We start from the raw sequence: 16,634 nt of genomic DNA, 5'->3' as shown, positions 1-16,634 counted from the left end.
TACCGAAGCACAAAGCCAAGTGTCCTGTGCTGTATCACTGCTCCTCCATTACTCCACAGTGTCTGCAGACAAAGACTGAGACACGGATCACTGGGGACATGGGACATCCAGGGTTTTATTTTGAAAAATTCTCCCTTTCTGATAGGCGACAGCCGCTAGTCCCGCCCTCGCTGCCGTCTGATTGGCTGGACGCGACCCTTCCCGTGCGCCGATTGGCTCCCGCTGACACAGCACAGTTCCGCAAATCTCGTCTGTTTGTGTTTTGACATTTTTTGGTGGAGAGCCACGAACCAGCACACAAGTTCGAACCCCAGGACTCCGTCAGCGTCCACCGGCTCGGGTTCGTATCTACACACACACACACACACACATTCACACACACGCACACACACACGCATGGGTCCTGGTCCTCGAGCTTTTCACTGCAGGCAGTTATATCAGCTAATGCTAGCTAGCCAAGTTAGCTGCTGGCTCCTCGTCCACCTTTATCACTTTAGCATTAGCCTGTAGCTGGTGTGTCTCTGGCAGCTGTCAGGTGTGTGTCCGCCGCTTGTTGCTGCCACAAGCTAAATGAATGAGACGTGAGTCATTCTTTGTGAGAGAAGCTCCTGACGTCAGTCAGGGGAGACATGCAGCCCTCAGTGTGTTGTTGTTGTTGTTGTTGGTTTGTAACACACACACACACACACACACACACACACACACACACACACACACACACACACACACACACACTGATACTGGACTTCGTCATCACGTTAACTCCACTGAAACAGGTCGTAGAGCATCAACAGCCTCTGTCAGTGGTCAGCAGCTGAGGTTACTGTAGTCAGGTCCATGATGGTTGAATGTAAGAAATATTTAGTTGATGATTTGCAGGTTGGTTTCGCTCGATCACATCTATTTTACCACAGGGAACTTATCACAGTCAGTCTCTGCATCCTGATGCCGCACGTCTGCACATCATCGACGTTAAGCTTTGCTTCGGTTGATATTCCCATCATGTGCGTCCATCCAGTGTCCACTCGTCACCTCCTCCTGTCCAGGCATCCATTAGAGCTCACGGGACAGAGATGCAGTAGAATTCCTTCAGCATGCTCGGGATCTTCTGAAGCGGCTGTCTCAGCTCTTTGACCTGCTCGCAGGACGGACACGGAGATGTCAGCAGGAGACACTGCAGTCAGAAGTTGGAGCTTCCTGTCGGGTGCTGTCTTCTTTTACTGATAAGAAGCCATTGGGTGTTGTCTTCTTTTAACTGAGCGCTCCCTAAGGGTGATCTTACACAAACTGTAGGGAGCTTGTTTCACTCACTCTTTGCACTCGTTGACACTTTTTGGTCTTTAAAGACGTTGAAAGGACTGTGAAGACATTTACCTCATTAAAACAGTCCAGTGACGTGTCTGCAAGACACCAATAGAACTGTTGTTTGCTCCTACGCCTTAAAAATAAAAATGTTTGATTGGTTGTTGAGTAGATGCTTGGATGTGCAATTTAAATACCACTAGAATAAATCCTACTCTGAGAAGGTTTTCAGTAGACTGTTTTAACCTCATGGCCATTTTAAAAGCTGTCGATTGTGTTGATTAAAATGATGGTTGAGTAGGGCGACATCTTAAAGCACATAATGGATCGTCAAGTTGATATTAGGAGAATTATGAGAGTTGATTCAACTCTGTGCGCATTTGTGAAAATGCTGTTATTGATAAAAAGCAGTTTCAGCATTCTCTTCCACCACCATTCTCTGTGTTTACTGGTAAAATGTTGTTTATACTTCACAAATTGTGATACTGCTCTATTTTGAATGATATCTTAAAGGTACAGTGTGTAGAATTTTGTGATATTGAAGTTACATGTTGAAGCTGAACACCCCTCACCTCACCCTCTTCTTCCAAACATGAAAAAGAAACTTGGGTAACCTTTAAGTGACATAAAAACTCAAAAGGTGTTTAGTTTGTCCAGTCTGGACTAATGTAAAAAACATGGCGGCCTCCATAGAGAGGGTCCCATCCACGTAAATATAAAGTATTTAAATATAAGGGGCCTTTTCTGGGGTAAAGAAAAGTACAATTCGTATAATTTAGATGAAATGAACTAGTGAAAACATCACAGCATTTCTGCCAATAGTTCTCTTTCACCTAAATCTTACACACTGGACTTTTAAGTACAATTCAAGACAAGTGTGCTGCTGAAAAGTTTGCAAGTTAGTGTGATTGTAACATGATTATATATTTTGTGTCCTGCTGCTATGAGGTTAAACTTAATTAAAATTATATATTTTCAGGATAAAAACCAACAGGAGACAAGATGGCATCCGACTCCCCGCGCAGACCAAGTCGCTGTGCTGGAGGGGTTTTGGTGCGAGCACAAGCTGCTACGTAAGAATTTTTTATTTTACTCCTTTAAATGTTCCCCTCATGCAGGTCACTGATACTGCTGCATGACTACAGATATACGTTTAGAGAATTCTACCAACACTTGTGGAGATATTCTGAGTTTGAAATACCGTTTGACTGAGTTACGTTGATAACTGCATTATCATATGTGATGACAAGCTTCCTCCTGTCACAGGGAGCAGTCTTACATGGAGAGTGTGGTGACCTTCCTGCAGGATGTCGTCCCCCAGGTATTTTATTCCTCCAAGAGTTCACCCAGACTAACATCTGCAGTGGTATCACATCACCCTACAACATCACTGATTTTAATGAGTCCATTATGTCTTGATCATGAGGTGAGACAGACGTATTGAAACAGCTACAGAGTTAGAATGGCCGTAGCGTTCCAAAGTTATTTAATTGACATCCGACAAAATCATTGTGAGTCAATGAGCTGTGATGCATACAAATATATCTTGACAATAGAAATTGAAAACTCCCATAATGCCTTGTACCTGAAAGGAGCATTTAGGTTGTAGTTTACACAGGCACACAGAAATCTCTCTATCTCATGTAAGTTTGACATCGTAACAAGTGAAATTATATCTGACACTGAAGAAAGGAGAAGACAATGGAGCACAAAGGTTTAATGAAAGTTTGACGTGATAGACAGCAGAGAAAGTACAGTAAAGATGTGTCAAACATACAGAAACAAAGGTGTGTTCTCTTTCCTGTGATTCTACAGGCGTATACTGGTTCTCCACTCACTGATGAAAAAGAGAAGATTATATGGGTTCGGTTCGAGAAAGCTGACGTCAACGGTGAGTCTTTCACTTCAGTGTCAGAGCCTTCGGAGGATTGAACAGATGTCAGTGCTTCACAATGATTAGCTGCTTTTGTCTTTGAGATGATATTTATATATCTTTCTTTTTTTTTAATAATACTGGATATGGAGGTTATGTTTTTACCCCTGTTTATTTGTTTGTCGGTTGATTAGTGTGTTTGTGATCAAGATTACACAAGAATAGTAGAAGGATCACCACAAAACATGGTGGGGGGGGGTGAGGTATGGGTCAGGGAAGATCAGGCGGATCCAGGTTTTTTAACGTTGCAAGATCTGGCTTTTTTTCCAGATTTACCAGGGAATAATTCATGGATCTTATGAATATGAATTATGTCTTCCTCTCTTTTTGCACAGACACTGCCCGCAACCCAGAGTTCATGGAGATGCACAGTGGAACTACTGACCCTCCCCTCTGCCTCATGATTGGCTACACAGATGGGATGCAGATCTGGGGCGTATCTGTAAGTAAATAAATAAAATAAAAAAAGTCTAAATATATTGACCCACAAGTATCCAAGTACAGTCAGTTGATCTCCAATTATCTACCTATTTGTTTAAAGACATGGTTTCATGTTATACACAGATAACCTGACATGTTTTCATGTTTTGAGAGCAAGGACTTAAATGATTACGTTATGACTTTCTGTTTCAAAACCACAAGTCCTAGACCAGTTGGTTTATGACACTCTGAACTGAAATGCCACCGAGCTATAAGGCTCATCATGTCACTTGACATGTTATCGTGTTATGCAAATACTGTGTCCATGCTGAGTTCAAAAGCCAAACGGAACGTGTCAGGACATGTCTGAGGCCGGAGAGCACCAGTGTACCTGAAGATCAACCGTTAGAAATAAACAACAAGAAAAAACACACAGTCAGTTTATCTGTGTTTTGTGCAGCTCAGCTGTTTTTCTTGTCAGTTTGCTGCAGAGACAAATGTGGTTATTACTACCAAGGTTTGACGGATTCAATATCTTATTTATTTCATCATAAACACGTCTTTTAAAAGATGTAAAATACTGCACGAGTTTTTGAGATGTACGTAGGGCTACATTTTGTTTTACCCACATTGAATATTGTTTTAATTCCCAGTTACAATTTCATCATTCGCTGACAAATAAAATACAACATAGTTTCAGCTATAACAAGTATCATATCTGTGGTTCCTTACAAGTACACAGTATTATAGGTTAGCTGTATTCGAGGGGGGGTTGTTAAAAGTATCTGCTTATAAATGAATATTATTAGTGTTCAAGTAAACACAAAGCAGAAGAATTCATAAATATACTCAAACCTTAGTCCAACAACCTGTAAACATGTACGACCATAACATTTGAAACAAGATACCAAAAAACTGATATATTATATTGCACTTCAGTATTCAATGACAATATTCAATAGTAATTAGGAACAATTTTATTATATATGAAGTTCCTTGAACCATTGCTGATATTTTGATTCATATACATTTAGTAGTGGGTGTCTGGATGGCATTTAGTTCTCTGCAGGTTTAACTCATCATCAATCATTTTATCGTCCACTAGATGGGAGCATTGACCATGTTTTTGACAGTAGCGCTTCACCCTCCAACCAGAGCTGGAACACAGGTCCTCAGATCCTCCTCCTCAGCTCTCTGAACAAAGGCGGTGGACAAATAAACATATAGAGCACGAGCTGTGTTTTGTTGGTGTTGTCAGTGAGATGTGACTGACAGATTAAGTTCGTGCAGCCACTCAAAAAGTTAAATTTAGATTTGAGCAGAATGGAAACGGATACAGTTGGATACAAGTTCACATGCGGTGCTGTTCTTTTAAATGTATTTGAGTAAAACGGCAGCTGCACAGTTGTTAGTTTAGCTTCATGGTTGAATCTCTCCCTCTGAAACTGATCCAGTCTGATACAACAGTCCGGAAATAAATTCTCCTGCACTACAATGACAGTATTTGGGTAATAGCCATGAGTCATTACGATAATAATAGAACAGTTAAAATAATAGCGGTATAAAGAAAGAAGTAATGTAATCTAAAGGTCATCACAGGAAAGGAGACGGGGTCATAGACCAAATCAAAGTCCAGTGTAACACCCCCATTCACATCACTGGAGACCACCACACAGTTTGTTTTCATCACAGTTCATTTATTTAGTTTAAGGGCTGTTGAGTTTGATTGTGTGGGTGGCCTTTTGGACATTGTGTCTACTGCTTGTAAACAAACGGAGTTAATCCGTAATACTGGCACATTCAGCCCTTTCCTGATGTCATGTGAAATATGGCCACAAGATGGAGACCTTACAAGTAAAGCGGGACATACAGTAAAACGGGTTTACATGATCTGTTATTTACAGATCAGATGTGCACCACACAGAGAGAGAACTCTCCATTGAATAAACCAATTTAAACAAACAACACAGAGGCATACAGTCTATAGTTACTGTATAACATGTGTGCTCTTTTTCATGTTAAATTGCATTCTGTGAAAACATATTCTCATTCTGGTGCTGACCTCAGAACCTGCAGCAAGTAGCCTGGGTAATATGTCTCATTTAGAAAAATTCACTTCTTTAAAGTCCGTCTTGGAAAATCATTAGAAGATTTCATGTGCTCTGTGACTTAACAAATTACCCACAACCCTGCGAAGCCTTGGCTCACTGAGTATCACCTTTCATGTAGGGGCTGTCACTGAAACATGCAAACTTCACATACATCCTGTGAGATCTAAACACGCTAAAGTCCTTAATCAGTCTCTTTGTAAACATCCAAGGGCCGCGGGTAAAAGGACACAATCTGACTTTGCCCGTGAACGCACACATCGGCCACTGTGATGTGGCAACTCCTTTGCTGCTGGAAGATTTTCTGTTGCAGTTATTATGGTGCAGCAGAGGATTACAGTTGTTCCACACCCAGTAAAATATACTGTAAGCGTGGTGAGGTGGCTTTGCTCGACACCAGTTCTGATTCACACAGCTTCACCCTGGCCTCTTATCACATGCTGTCCTTCCCCATTGTGTTCTTTCAGTTTTGAACGTTTACGGGATGTTTCTGGGCTGTGTTTTATTTTTCGCAGGGTTTTAAGTAAGCACTGAAGGTGCCTCGGTTTCTGGCTCTTGAGTGGCTGTGAAGTGTTTGTGACAGTTGCTAAGCCGACACCCTCTGTAATGGCCCAGCAGAGTATGAACATACACGTGTACACACGCTTTCACACACTTGTGAGATGGGGACTCCTGACTGGTCATATGGATGCTGACAGAGGTGTTTAGGCGATGAAGATCACTGTCGCCTCACACTGGAGAGGTGTCGCCCACCGCAGCCTGATAAGAGGCAGACTGTCGTGGACTAATTGTCTATCTGCAAACGTGTTGAGATGAAATGACCTGCTGGGAAGACAGGTGTCTGCAGCAAGTGTCTGTGCTAATGCATGTGTCGGTTACAAACATGTTTTAGGTTCTGACTTAGGCCTGAGAGAGTTTTAATATGTGGCAGAAAATAAAACAGAAGGGACTTTCTGTAATGAGCGGTGCACACTTTGCGTGGCTGTAAAAAAGTATTAGTGATTTATTTTTTTTCAATTCAAAGCACAAAAAAAACCTTCTGCAGAAAATTGTTCGATAAAATCTAAGCATGTGAGGAATTTTAATGGATGGGACCTTGTTTGTCCCTGTACTCCATCCTCGAGCCTGAGGAGCTGACACAAAACCCCAACATGTAGACATTTTATATAAAAAACATCAAAGCTGCACAGGACATGTTTAAGTGTGACCTCATGTTTTTTTCATTCAACCAATCAACAATGGGGGGACATTATAAAATTCATTTTAGTCTCATGGTGACAGTAGCAGAAAGCTTAATTTATAAGAAAGTTGCTGAAATTAAATTAATAAATATAAATTATTTGTATTCAGTACGGTAATGACACATGCATATTTACAGTTGTTACTGCTTTGATCTGGAGAGTATTAATGGGAATTAAGTGATAGCTACTGGTGTCCTATAGTATCGGCCCAGTCCTTCTTACCTAACCACATTTATTCCATATAATCTCATACGCCTCTTAGTGGTGTGGTCAACAGTGTGAAGATCTCAGGATCTGTGTAGGATAAACAGCTCATAATTCCTTTGGTTGGTAAAAATGATGAAAGTGTTTGATGTCTGCGGTAAACTTTAAGCTGATTCCAGAAAATGATTTTAATTTAAGGAACAAACTATTGAAAAATTGGAGATTTTAAATAAACCTTGTGCAGGAACAGCTGAAGACATAATCACATATATTACCAAAAGTGTTAATGACCAAAATTAACACAAACACAAAACACCTTTAAATCTCCAAATGCTGCAATTTGAACTGTTTGACTTGTTTTTAAATTTGTAGTGTTCTTATTCTGTATCTACATCACCTGTGGATGCCTCACCTAAAAAACAGTGAACACTGGTTTGCTCTGCCTCAGTCCGGTGCTCGCACACTCTTGAGTTTTAACATTGCATGTTACGAAATCCTATGAGCAGGCACCTGTTAGTGTATGATCCCTAAAGCACCTGCTCCCTCCAAACCTCCAATATGTCCCGCACTGTGTTAGTGAGCGTACTCACTTGTGAATATGGCCCAAATATCACTTCACAGCTTATGACATTACATTTGAGAGATTAAAACAAAAGAGCAGACACTGTGATTTCACAAAAGCATCCGAGCCACAAATGAAATGAATGTAATGAATAACTGTATTCAGGGGAAAACAACTTTGAAAAAGCAATTTGGCATATTGCATACACAAGGCCTCTAATGTAATGGTGGCAATGTTGTGGATGGCAGTAGATGTCACACAGAGCCATGTAAGACGAGGATGAGCAGCGGGGTAATGCACAATAACCCGACGCATTAACCTCCGGCCCTCCCATCGTCTCATTTTAATCCAGCAAATTCCATTATTCCCCTCGCAGGTCCATTTGCCTGTATAGGAATTTTACCCTGCTGCCAACCTCATTTTATTCCTGCTATCAGCGCTCGTATAACCTGCTCGAGTCCCCAGTGTTAATCTACCACTGCTGGGCCTTAAGCACTTTGAATAAAAACGCAGCTTCAAATCCGCCACTTTGAAAAGGCTACTAATTGCACAAAAGAGCGATCATCCCCTCAGATGGGCTTAAAGACTTAAAACAAACAGATTAAATCACTAGTAAAGTGATAATGCAGGTTTCAGTGTAATTTAACGCATAAAAGAATAACAAAAGTGGGGCATTCTGCGCTTAGAACAACGTGCCATTACACATGCCGAGAGCCAGGCAGGCCATTGACCTAATATACCGGCATGACATAGGAACAGCTGACACACACACACACACACACACACACACACACACACACACACAGACATCCATTAAGTGCTTTACACTGCGGTTGTAAGTCTGCTATAATAAAGACCAGAAATGCAGCAAACTTTAAAATCCTCTCTAATAGGACATCCTTTAGTGTTTATCTGTAAATGTCATCTCATGTCTCTACAAATGTGCTGGAATGCACTTGTTTGATCATTGAAGCTGGTTCATGAGCAGAAGTATTAGCAGTAAAAACACCCAAAACCCAAACCGCCCTTACATTGATTTCCTCTAACCTCACCCTAACTTAGTTGCTATTATTACTATTACCTGAACCTAAACCCAAACAAATATTTGAATCATTCCCTTATGAGGACTTTCTGTTTGTCCCAATAAGGAAGACAAGTCTCCTATAATGAGTAAGACTTACTAGACCACTCAAACACACACACACACACACACTGTGGTAGGTCACTTTTGTGGACATTACGTAGACTTGCATTCATTTCCTGAAGACTTACCGTAACCATGTCTGAAATTTGTCCCCAAAGGAGGCTTATGACAGAAACACACACACTTTGCAACATCTCATCAAAAACTTGTTGAGCTTCCAGTCAGTGCCTCTTTTCTTTATTATTTTTTAATCAAGCAATTAAAATTAAAGACAGTCTGGGGAGGTTTTAAGAAGTGTTGAGTGTTTCTTGTGCGTACAGTCAGACTGGGACAGAGACATCATAGGGCTCATTCCCACTTGGCATTAACCCATATCCCCAACCCTTCCTTGTTGGCTCTATCACAGTAAGTGTAGGAAGCTCGTTTCCAGTGCGAAGCCGCCGGGCCTTTTCTTCTGTCCTCAGTAGATTTTACTTGGTGGTTTGGCTGAAACTTAAACCACCAGACCGCCCTTGTTCCCCATCCTCCGCCTTTGCCTACCCTTGTCTCCGTCTCTATGACGAGTCGATTCCACACAGTTGGAATAGATTATATTTCTTGCAGTGTGAACAAATGATTATTTGTCCTTGTGCTTTGTTGTTTTGCTGAGACCTCCCTAGACTTGTATCCTTCATGGTTATTTCACACATTATTCTCCACATTAGGGAGAGTAAAATTAAAACTGGTCCCAAGGTAGTTGTTTATTAATACCAGATAAATGTGGTGTTTGCAGACCAACAGGTAGAACACTTCTGTTTTCTTATGTGTTAAGTTTAAACCTATTCTAATGTTAATCTTAATTGATGAGTGCAAAACGTCTTTTCCCTGATGGACCTGATATATGAACTGATACATTATTGAAATCATTTCTTTCAGTTGGCAGGGGAAGCCCAGGAGCTGTTCTCGGTGCGTCATGGTCCCGTGCGAGCTGCTCGCATTCTGCCAGCACCTCATATCAGTGAGTACCTTACCTGTACTTTAACCCTGCTTAAGGCTACATCCATACTACTACGTTTTAGTTTGAAATGCACTAATCCAGAGCCGCTTGAACAGAGAAGTTTAGAAATGCTGCTGGCCCAGTTTTAGCTTGAAAACTCTGGGGTTGCAATTCAGTCTGGGCAGGCAGTAATGGAGATGTTTGGAAAGGATGATACAGACACTTCAAACAGCTTGTTGATTGGGTAGTTTTGCTCATGACGTAGCCTGAATCGTCAGACTCCTACAACATGATCCTCTTCTGAAAGAAAACAACTGGCATTAGCCTCGGCTACCAGTGTAGAATGCAACATGGATAATCCAAGTGTTGCTGAGACTTTTATCTTTGCTAACAGCTGTTGGACAGTTAAATTCTGTATTTTACAATGATGCAACAGCTTGCATGTCTAGGAAGCGGGCCTGTCATTCGATAAATCTGTGTGCACCTTCCTGTTTACACTGGAGGTTACATGCCCAGAGTACATAAGTGGTCATGTAATATGCATTTTCAGGCATGTTAGTATGGACGGGGATCAAAACTGATACAGAGCTGCAACGCTCACGTGGGCTGAGATCGTTTTAAGTTGAAAATGCGGTTTTCAAATGAAAAGGTAGTAGTGTGCATGTAGCCTGAATGTGGATGTGTCAACTTTGCTTTGATCAGTATATCTGCATGTTTATTTTGAAACTGGCAGCTCTGTTGAACTCCCTACAGAGACTTTACATGAACATTGGGGTTGCAAATTCTTTTTCCAGACCAAATTTTTCATTAGTTGTTTGTTATATTGGATTTGAAGTGGGATCATACTAATTGAGTGATGTTACACGTATTTAGTTTCAGTTCATAATGACACTGCATTTGAGTTGAATCACTTCAGATTTAAGGGAACAGGTCCGAGTTGGATCAGAAGATCAATACCACTCTCATGTGGAGTGCAGAAACAGCTGTCTTTCCTGTTGAACAGCTCGCCTGGTTATGTAAAAAAAAAAAAGGAAAAAAGAAACATCACCTCTAAAGTGCTCTAATTAATGTGTTTTGTCTTGTTTGTTTACTTTGCACAAAAACCAAAGTATAAAGTTGTGGTTTTACAGAGAGTTTTTATGTGCAGGACTATTTCTCGGCTGGGAGCAGTCACTTCCTGTTGTTATTTTGAGGTTACCAGACAATCATTGGAGACTCCATTTATGATAACGACATGAGAGTGGTTCATTAGAGAGTAAGAATGAACAATGAACAAAAAACCCCAACTGGGCTTTAACGGCTACATCACACTGTTCCAGATTCCATTGTTTGCAACTACGTAGCTCCAAGACAGCACAACTAGATTTATAACTTGAAATTCATTTTTTTCCCTTGAAATGCCACCAACTAATGCCCCCTAAGCTTTATTATTTAACACTAGGTTTATCTTCCAAATCCCCAATGGTTATAGGGACTTTTAAAAATGAGCGTTTCACTGTATAATTTTAATCTCCCTGTCCTAGAAGAAAAAAAACAACACTTTGGTTAACTTGATTTCAGCATTCAAGGTCGACACTTAAAATTAAATTTTGTATGGCTCATCCTAATGCAGTTTCGGGTTGCGGGCATTTTAAGTGGTGCTATATCATTAAAATTAAAGAGTGCTCCATGCTGCCTCATCCTAATGTTCAAGTCAGTCTACGATTATTGTTGGCCTGCTCTGAGTTAGCGGTGGCAAGCCTCTGAAGTCAGTGCGTCTCTGCTGCCAAAGCTCTGCTGGAAACCTCTCACTGTTCTGTTAGCGCTCTCTCTCTAACTCCTCCAATCTAAATTACCTTTTCAAGAGTCTTGAATATTCTGCTCAGGCAAACATGCATGTTGTAGATGCTATTTTGCATTTTTAATAGATTCTATGACCAAAGCCATTTGTTAATTGTCTTTTCCCAGATTCCCCACACATTAAAAATGTATGTATGTTTTAGAAGTCTTTGTATCTGCCATTTTGTAGCAGAATTAAGCAGTCTGACAGGGAGACTCCTAAAATAGAAGCAATACCAATTATTCTATCAATAAACTATGATGATTTGCTGGCAGCTGGTGTGGTGCAATAGAAGTAAGCGACAAAAGTAATTCTGGGCAAGAATGAAAGGCCAGCCACTGTACGCAGCCAGAATGACAAGACGGGTTGCAGAAATTTGAATATCTTAATTTTAGATTACAACAGATCATCATAAATCTATCCCAGGAATTGATTCAGCATAACAAATTGATTATATGTGGAATGGGAGTATTTAAAAATAGATGCCTTAAGTAGCCGCCATTTTTGTCAATTACTTTTCTCACTTTAAGGTGTCGGCCAGCATTGGCTCCATTCAGAAATCTTTGCAAACCCAGTAGAAATACAAAACTGAAACTAATATGTTCAGACCCGAGCATTCCAAATTATGATGAGGTCCATCTTCTAAGCTTTAATTATGTTTGAGATTTGTCTAGAGCTTGAATCAATCGGTTACAAACTGAACTTATCGGACATAGTTTAGAAAGGCGCACACCGTTGAGCATTCTGTCTCATGTCAGTAAAAAAAAAGCTGTGAAGTCAAACAAGCAGACAGCGCACCGCTCCAATAATATTGAGGGCTTAAAAAAACATTTTTAAAGCTTTGAGTGTTACCAGGAGCATAGTTGCCCCAATAATTGGGACATTTTGGACTACCCAGATTCTTCGGTGGGTTTGTTGACCTGCCAAATTGGATAACCTGGCAAGGACATTCGTCAGGGAGATGATCTCGAAGCCAACACTCACTTTAATAAAAGGCCTATTACAGCCATCTTACATTTTGACAAATTACATTGAAAGGACTCTGAGAGGACAAGGAAAAGATTCTCAGATGAGACAAACATTTTATCCTTTGGGCACAACTCCAACTGTCTGGTCAACACCAGGGAACTGCTCATCACCTAGCTAATGCCATCTTACAGCGAAGGGATAGGAAGACTCAGACCCAGAGAACATGCAGCTTGAGACTGCAATGGTTCACCTTTCAGCACAGCAATGACACATACAGCCAAGACTATGATGGAGTTGCCTCGAGTCTCTGACTGTCTTTGAGTAGTTCAACCCCTGACTTAACCACATAAAGCATTCATGGTGAGACCTGAAGATGGTAGTAAAGATGTTTACCAACCAATTTGACAAAGGTCAGATGATGTGTCAGGAAGAATTACACATTGGTTACAATTAAATCAAGAACACTGCATATTGAAACCACTGCATATTTCCCTGCTCCCACTACTAATTACTCAACTTTATGTTTAGAATAGTATAATAAAATGTGGGAACAGTAACTGATGTTGATGTTATGATGGACACACTGGTCATTTTCAGACACTGGAAAGATGAGTGTTGTATAAATACCATTGTTCATATTCTGAAAGCCATCATGCAATGGTTTAGCTTTTCACTGATTAGGTCCTTTCCTGACATAAAGTTTCAATTTAATCTTTGCAGGTGTCAATCATTGCTGTGAAAACTGCCATATAGCCTAAGTGGTTTGTGAGAAGAACTTTTTGTTCTTCGTCCATGTTCCGGTCTTTTGGCAGATTTCAGCAACACACAATGGCAGCATTTAAAGAGTGCTGGATGTGGATGAAAGCAAACCACAGTAATAAGAAGCAGCAGATAGCCTCGACACATGAGGAGAGCACTTCTCTCGGCAGAAAATAAATATGAATTGTACTACTGAGGGGAAGGACACTGATTGCAATCTGCCAGGGCGCAAACAGTGTTGCACTGTGGTGAGCCATTAAAAGGCCAATTGTTTGGGATGCAAAGCCATGGGTGGGCGGACTTGGAAATGCCCGAAAATAGGTGTTGAATGTAATAAGGCAAAGTTCTCCTAGAATAGAGTAGGAAGTGCTACTTCTCCAAAGGGAGTTAATGCGATTTACCCACATCCTCTCTGGAGTTTACAACCTATCATCTTCCGTTGTTTTGCAAAATGGGGCAACATTGTTTCCTTGATTTATAACAAATGAAAATCTAGGAAACTTGAATATGTATAGTAATGTGAAATGTAATCTGTTGGGCTCTCTTTAAGTGGAGTTAAGTTTATGTCTTTACTTGGGATGCTCAGTTTTCATAAAGTTTTTACGATAAGCACGTTGTCTATATTGTTTTGCATTATTTAAACGTGCACCAATCCTCACTGTTACATGCAAACACGCTAAAGACCACATAGAGACTGGAGTCCTTTCTGTCCAGCCATGTTAGAGAAGTAATCAAATCAAAGTTTCTCCGTGTTCCCAGTACGTTTTTAGTATATGTACCAATTCACTAAGTCTGCAAGAGACATATTTATGTTATGGCTCAATATCTTGAGAAGGAACGATGACTGATGACAGAAACATGAAAGAAGAAAAGACCTTGTTGGGAGTGTTAAAGGCTGGTAGGCAAGGCACTTTTGCTTTCACGCCATACCACAGGAACTCAGGCTGATTACTGTCAAGCCTCAAATTACAGTCCTTTAAAGGGTAACATCTTCCTCACTCGAAGCACCCCCATCCCCTCAATCCCCTGATGCTCCGCCTGATGACACAATTAGGAAAAGTATGGTAAAAGTTCACTTAATGCAACATGTTTCTCATTAACTTTTTCAATTAGTTTTTACTATGCTGTAATTTCACACTGAAACCCAAACACTAACTAATAGATGAACACTGTTACTCCTTTAATAATATTCTGAAGATTTCTCCCAAGGTTCATTTTAGTTCAGACTAAAATCCTGTTTTTCCCCAGCTTACAAAGTAGAGAATCAGAAAAAGGTAGACACCAAAGTCTTAATAGCATAGGGACTCAGCGTTATGGTCCAGTAGCTTGCAAAACAACGACTAACTTTAGGAGAGGAGGGGAGGGGTCTGCTTTCATCAAAAAGTTTGATGACCATAATTGAATTACATCACAACAGTACTAATGTAATCAGCACGTTTCCTGTCATGGTAATAGGCTGCCTGTTGAAAGAGGGTGGGCAGCACTAGAGGCCTCACATGTTCATTTAAAGAATGTCCCTCTTTGTTATGTTCATATTCTGTTTCTGATCTGCCTCCTTTTTGAATCCTCTTCCTCCTCAGGTCCCCTGAAGATCGACAGTTTTGCTGACAAGAGGCCGTTGCTTGGGGTTTGCAAGAGCACAGGGTCCTCTGGGTGAGTTCCCACATCATAATAAAGCTTACATCTCTTCCACATAGTTGTCTGCGATCAGGTATAAGTAACATTTCAACCAAACATGATAGCAGTCACTGGTGAGAGCATTAATTTCACTTTTGAATGACTGTAAACTATTTGGTACATATATTCACTTGGACTCAAGGATGAATTGATTAGTTTTGGAGGTCAAAAGGTCAAGGTCACATGACGTTGTGTTGTTTTGAACTCAATATATCAGGAATGTCCAAAAGGAATTTCTTTACTTGTGGCACAAATATACTCAAGGATAACCTGAATAGAATTTGGTGGTCAAAGGTCAAGGTCACAGTTGCCTCACAAAGTATGTTTATCTGGTACAAACATTCACTTGGACTCAAAAGATGAATTGATTTGATTTTGGTGCTTGGAGGTCAAAGGTCAAGGTCACAGTGACCTCCTGTTACTGTGAATGTGACATATTAATACTGCCTGTAGGAAATTTTATTAAATATGGCACAAATCAATTTGACTCACTGATTAACTAAGGTCAAGGTCACGGTGGCCTCAAATTGCTTATGTGATTATCTCAAGGGAGAGGGAATTTCTTCAACTTTGATCAGTTGTCACTTGGAATAAGATTTTCAGATGAAGCTAGCTAGCAGCTAGATTCTCCAGTCATGATAGTTACGCCAAAACTAATACTGTCTTGTTTAACAACTATACTTTGATTCATATGGTAAATCCTGGCTATGGATGTTACCACATTAAGGTGCTATATATTAACATAACCACATGAATTTAATACTTCAGTATTGTCTAGCTGACAGGAAACAGCGACCTTTTGTTGCAGTCAGTTTATGGAAAGACTGCTGTGGTCAACAAAATAAATTAAATATTGAAAGCATAGCGTCGCACACATAGACTGTATATAAATGTCACACATCCTCACACACACATCACCCTAAAGAATAGTAATAATTGTTAAATTTGGAAATTGTATTTGTTCAGCTGCTGTAGGTTAACACTTAACCTGGTTACCTACTTCTGACTTTGTAACTTTAATTAACACTAGTTTACTCAAGTCAATTTTATTTATATAGCACAAATTATTTGAATTTAATTAAGGGTAATTTTCACATGTTCTAAAAATCATATAGATCTGGTCTATACTGTACTCTTTACAATATCATACAATATTATACTCAGTGCACTAAGCCTGACTGACCACAGTCATAGCAGTGCCTGGTATTATGATGTGAGTCCTTGTAAATACATGCAAAGTGATGATTGCTGCCAAGCGACCTACTTGTATCCAAACCGCAAACAAGCTGGAAGATATGGATGACACAGACCAGAAGAAATAACAAAACTTAGTTGTATGCAAAGCAAGATTCTCACAGCAAAGTTAGACAGAACCAACTACAGTGAACTACGACAGTTAATGAGGTCAGGGAGAAGTGGAAAAAAATCTTTATCAAACTCTTATTCGGGGAGAAGTTTCCCCTGCTTTTACTTTGCACTGCATTGCTATTTCAGAGTCGTCAGCTCCAAAACCTAGGATT

At 40.2% G+C, this 16,634-nt stretch overlaps 1 protein-coding gene across 4 annotated transcripts in view; it reads left to right on the top strand.

Annotated features, from left to right (window-relative positions):
• The first annotated feature begins 200 nt into the window (after positions 1 to 200).
• The window catches only part of bcas3 (BCAS3 microtubule associated cell migration factor), a 258,376-nt gene continuing 241,942 nt past the window's right edge, over positions 201 to 16,634 (top strand). For 3 of the 4 annotated variants that reach the window (XM_069533987.1, XM_069533989.1, XM_069533990.1), the window contains exons 1-7: positions 201 to 340; positions 2,282 to 2,375; positions 2,569 to 2,623; positions 3,118 to 3,193; positions 3,571 to 3,677; positions 9,830 to 9,911; positions 15,018 to 15,090. In XM_069533987.1, coding sequence (XP_069390088.1) covers positions 2,305 to 2,375; positions 2,569 to 2,623; positions 3,118 to 3,193; positions 3,571 to 3,677; positions 9,830 to 9,911; positions 15,018 to 15,090 — 464 coding nt within the window. In that variant the 5' untranslated portion in view covers positions 201 to 340; positions 2,282 to 2,304. The remainder of the gene's footprint in view (positions 341 to 2,281; positions 2,376 to 2,568; positions 2,624 to 3,117; positions 3,194 to 3,570; positions 3,678 to 9,829; positions 9,912 to 15,017; positions 15,091 to 16,634) is intronic. The other variant, XM_069533988.1, reaches the window with a different exon arrangement.

This window comes from Paralichthys olivaceus, chromosome 11 (assembly GCF_024713975.1).
Source record: "Paralichthys olivaceus isolate ysfri-2021 chromosome 11, ASM2471397v2, whole genome shotgun sequence".
Classification (NCBI taxonomy): domain Eukaryota; kingdom Metazoa; phylum Chordata; class Actinopteri; order Pleuronectiformes; family Paralichthyidae; genus Paralichthys; species Paralichthys olivaceus.
Note: the sequence above shows the minus strand (reverse complement) of the source record. Positions and strands in the feature narration are given on the sequence as shown.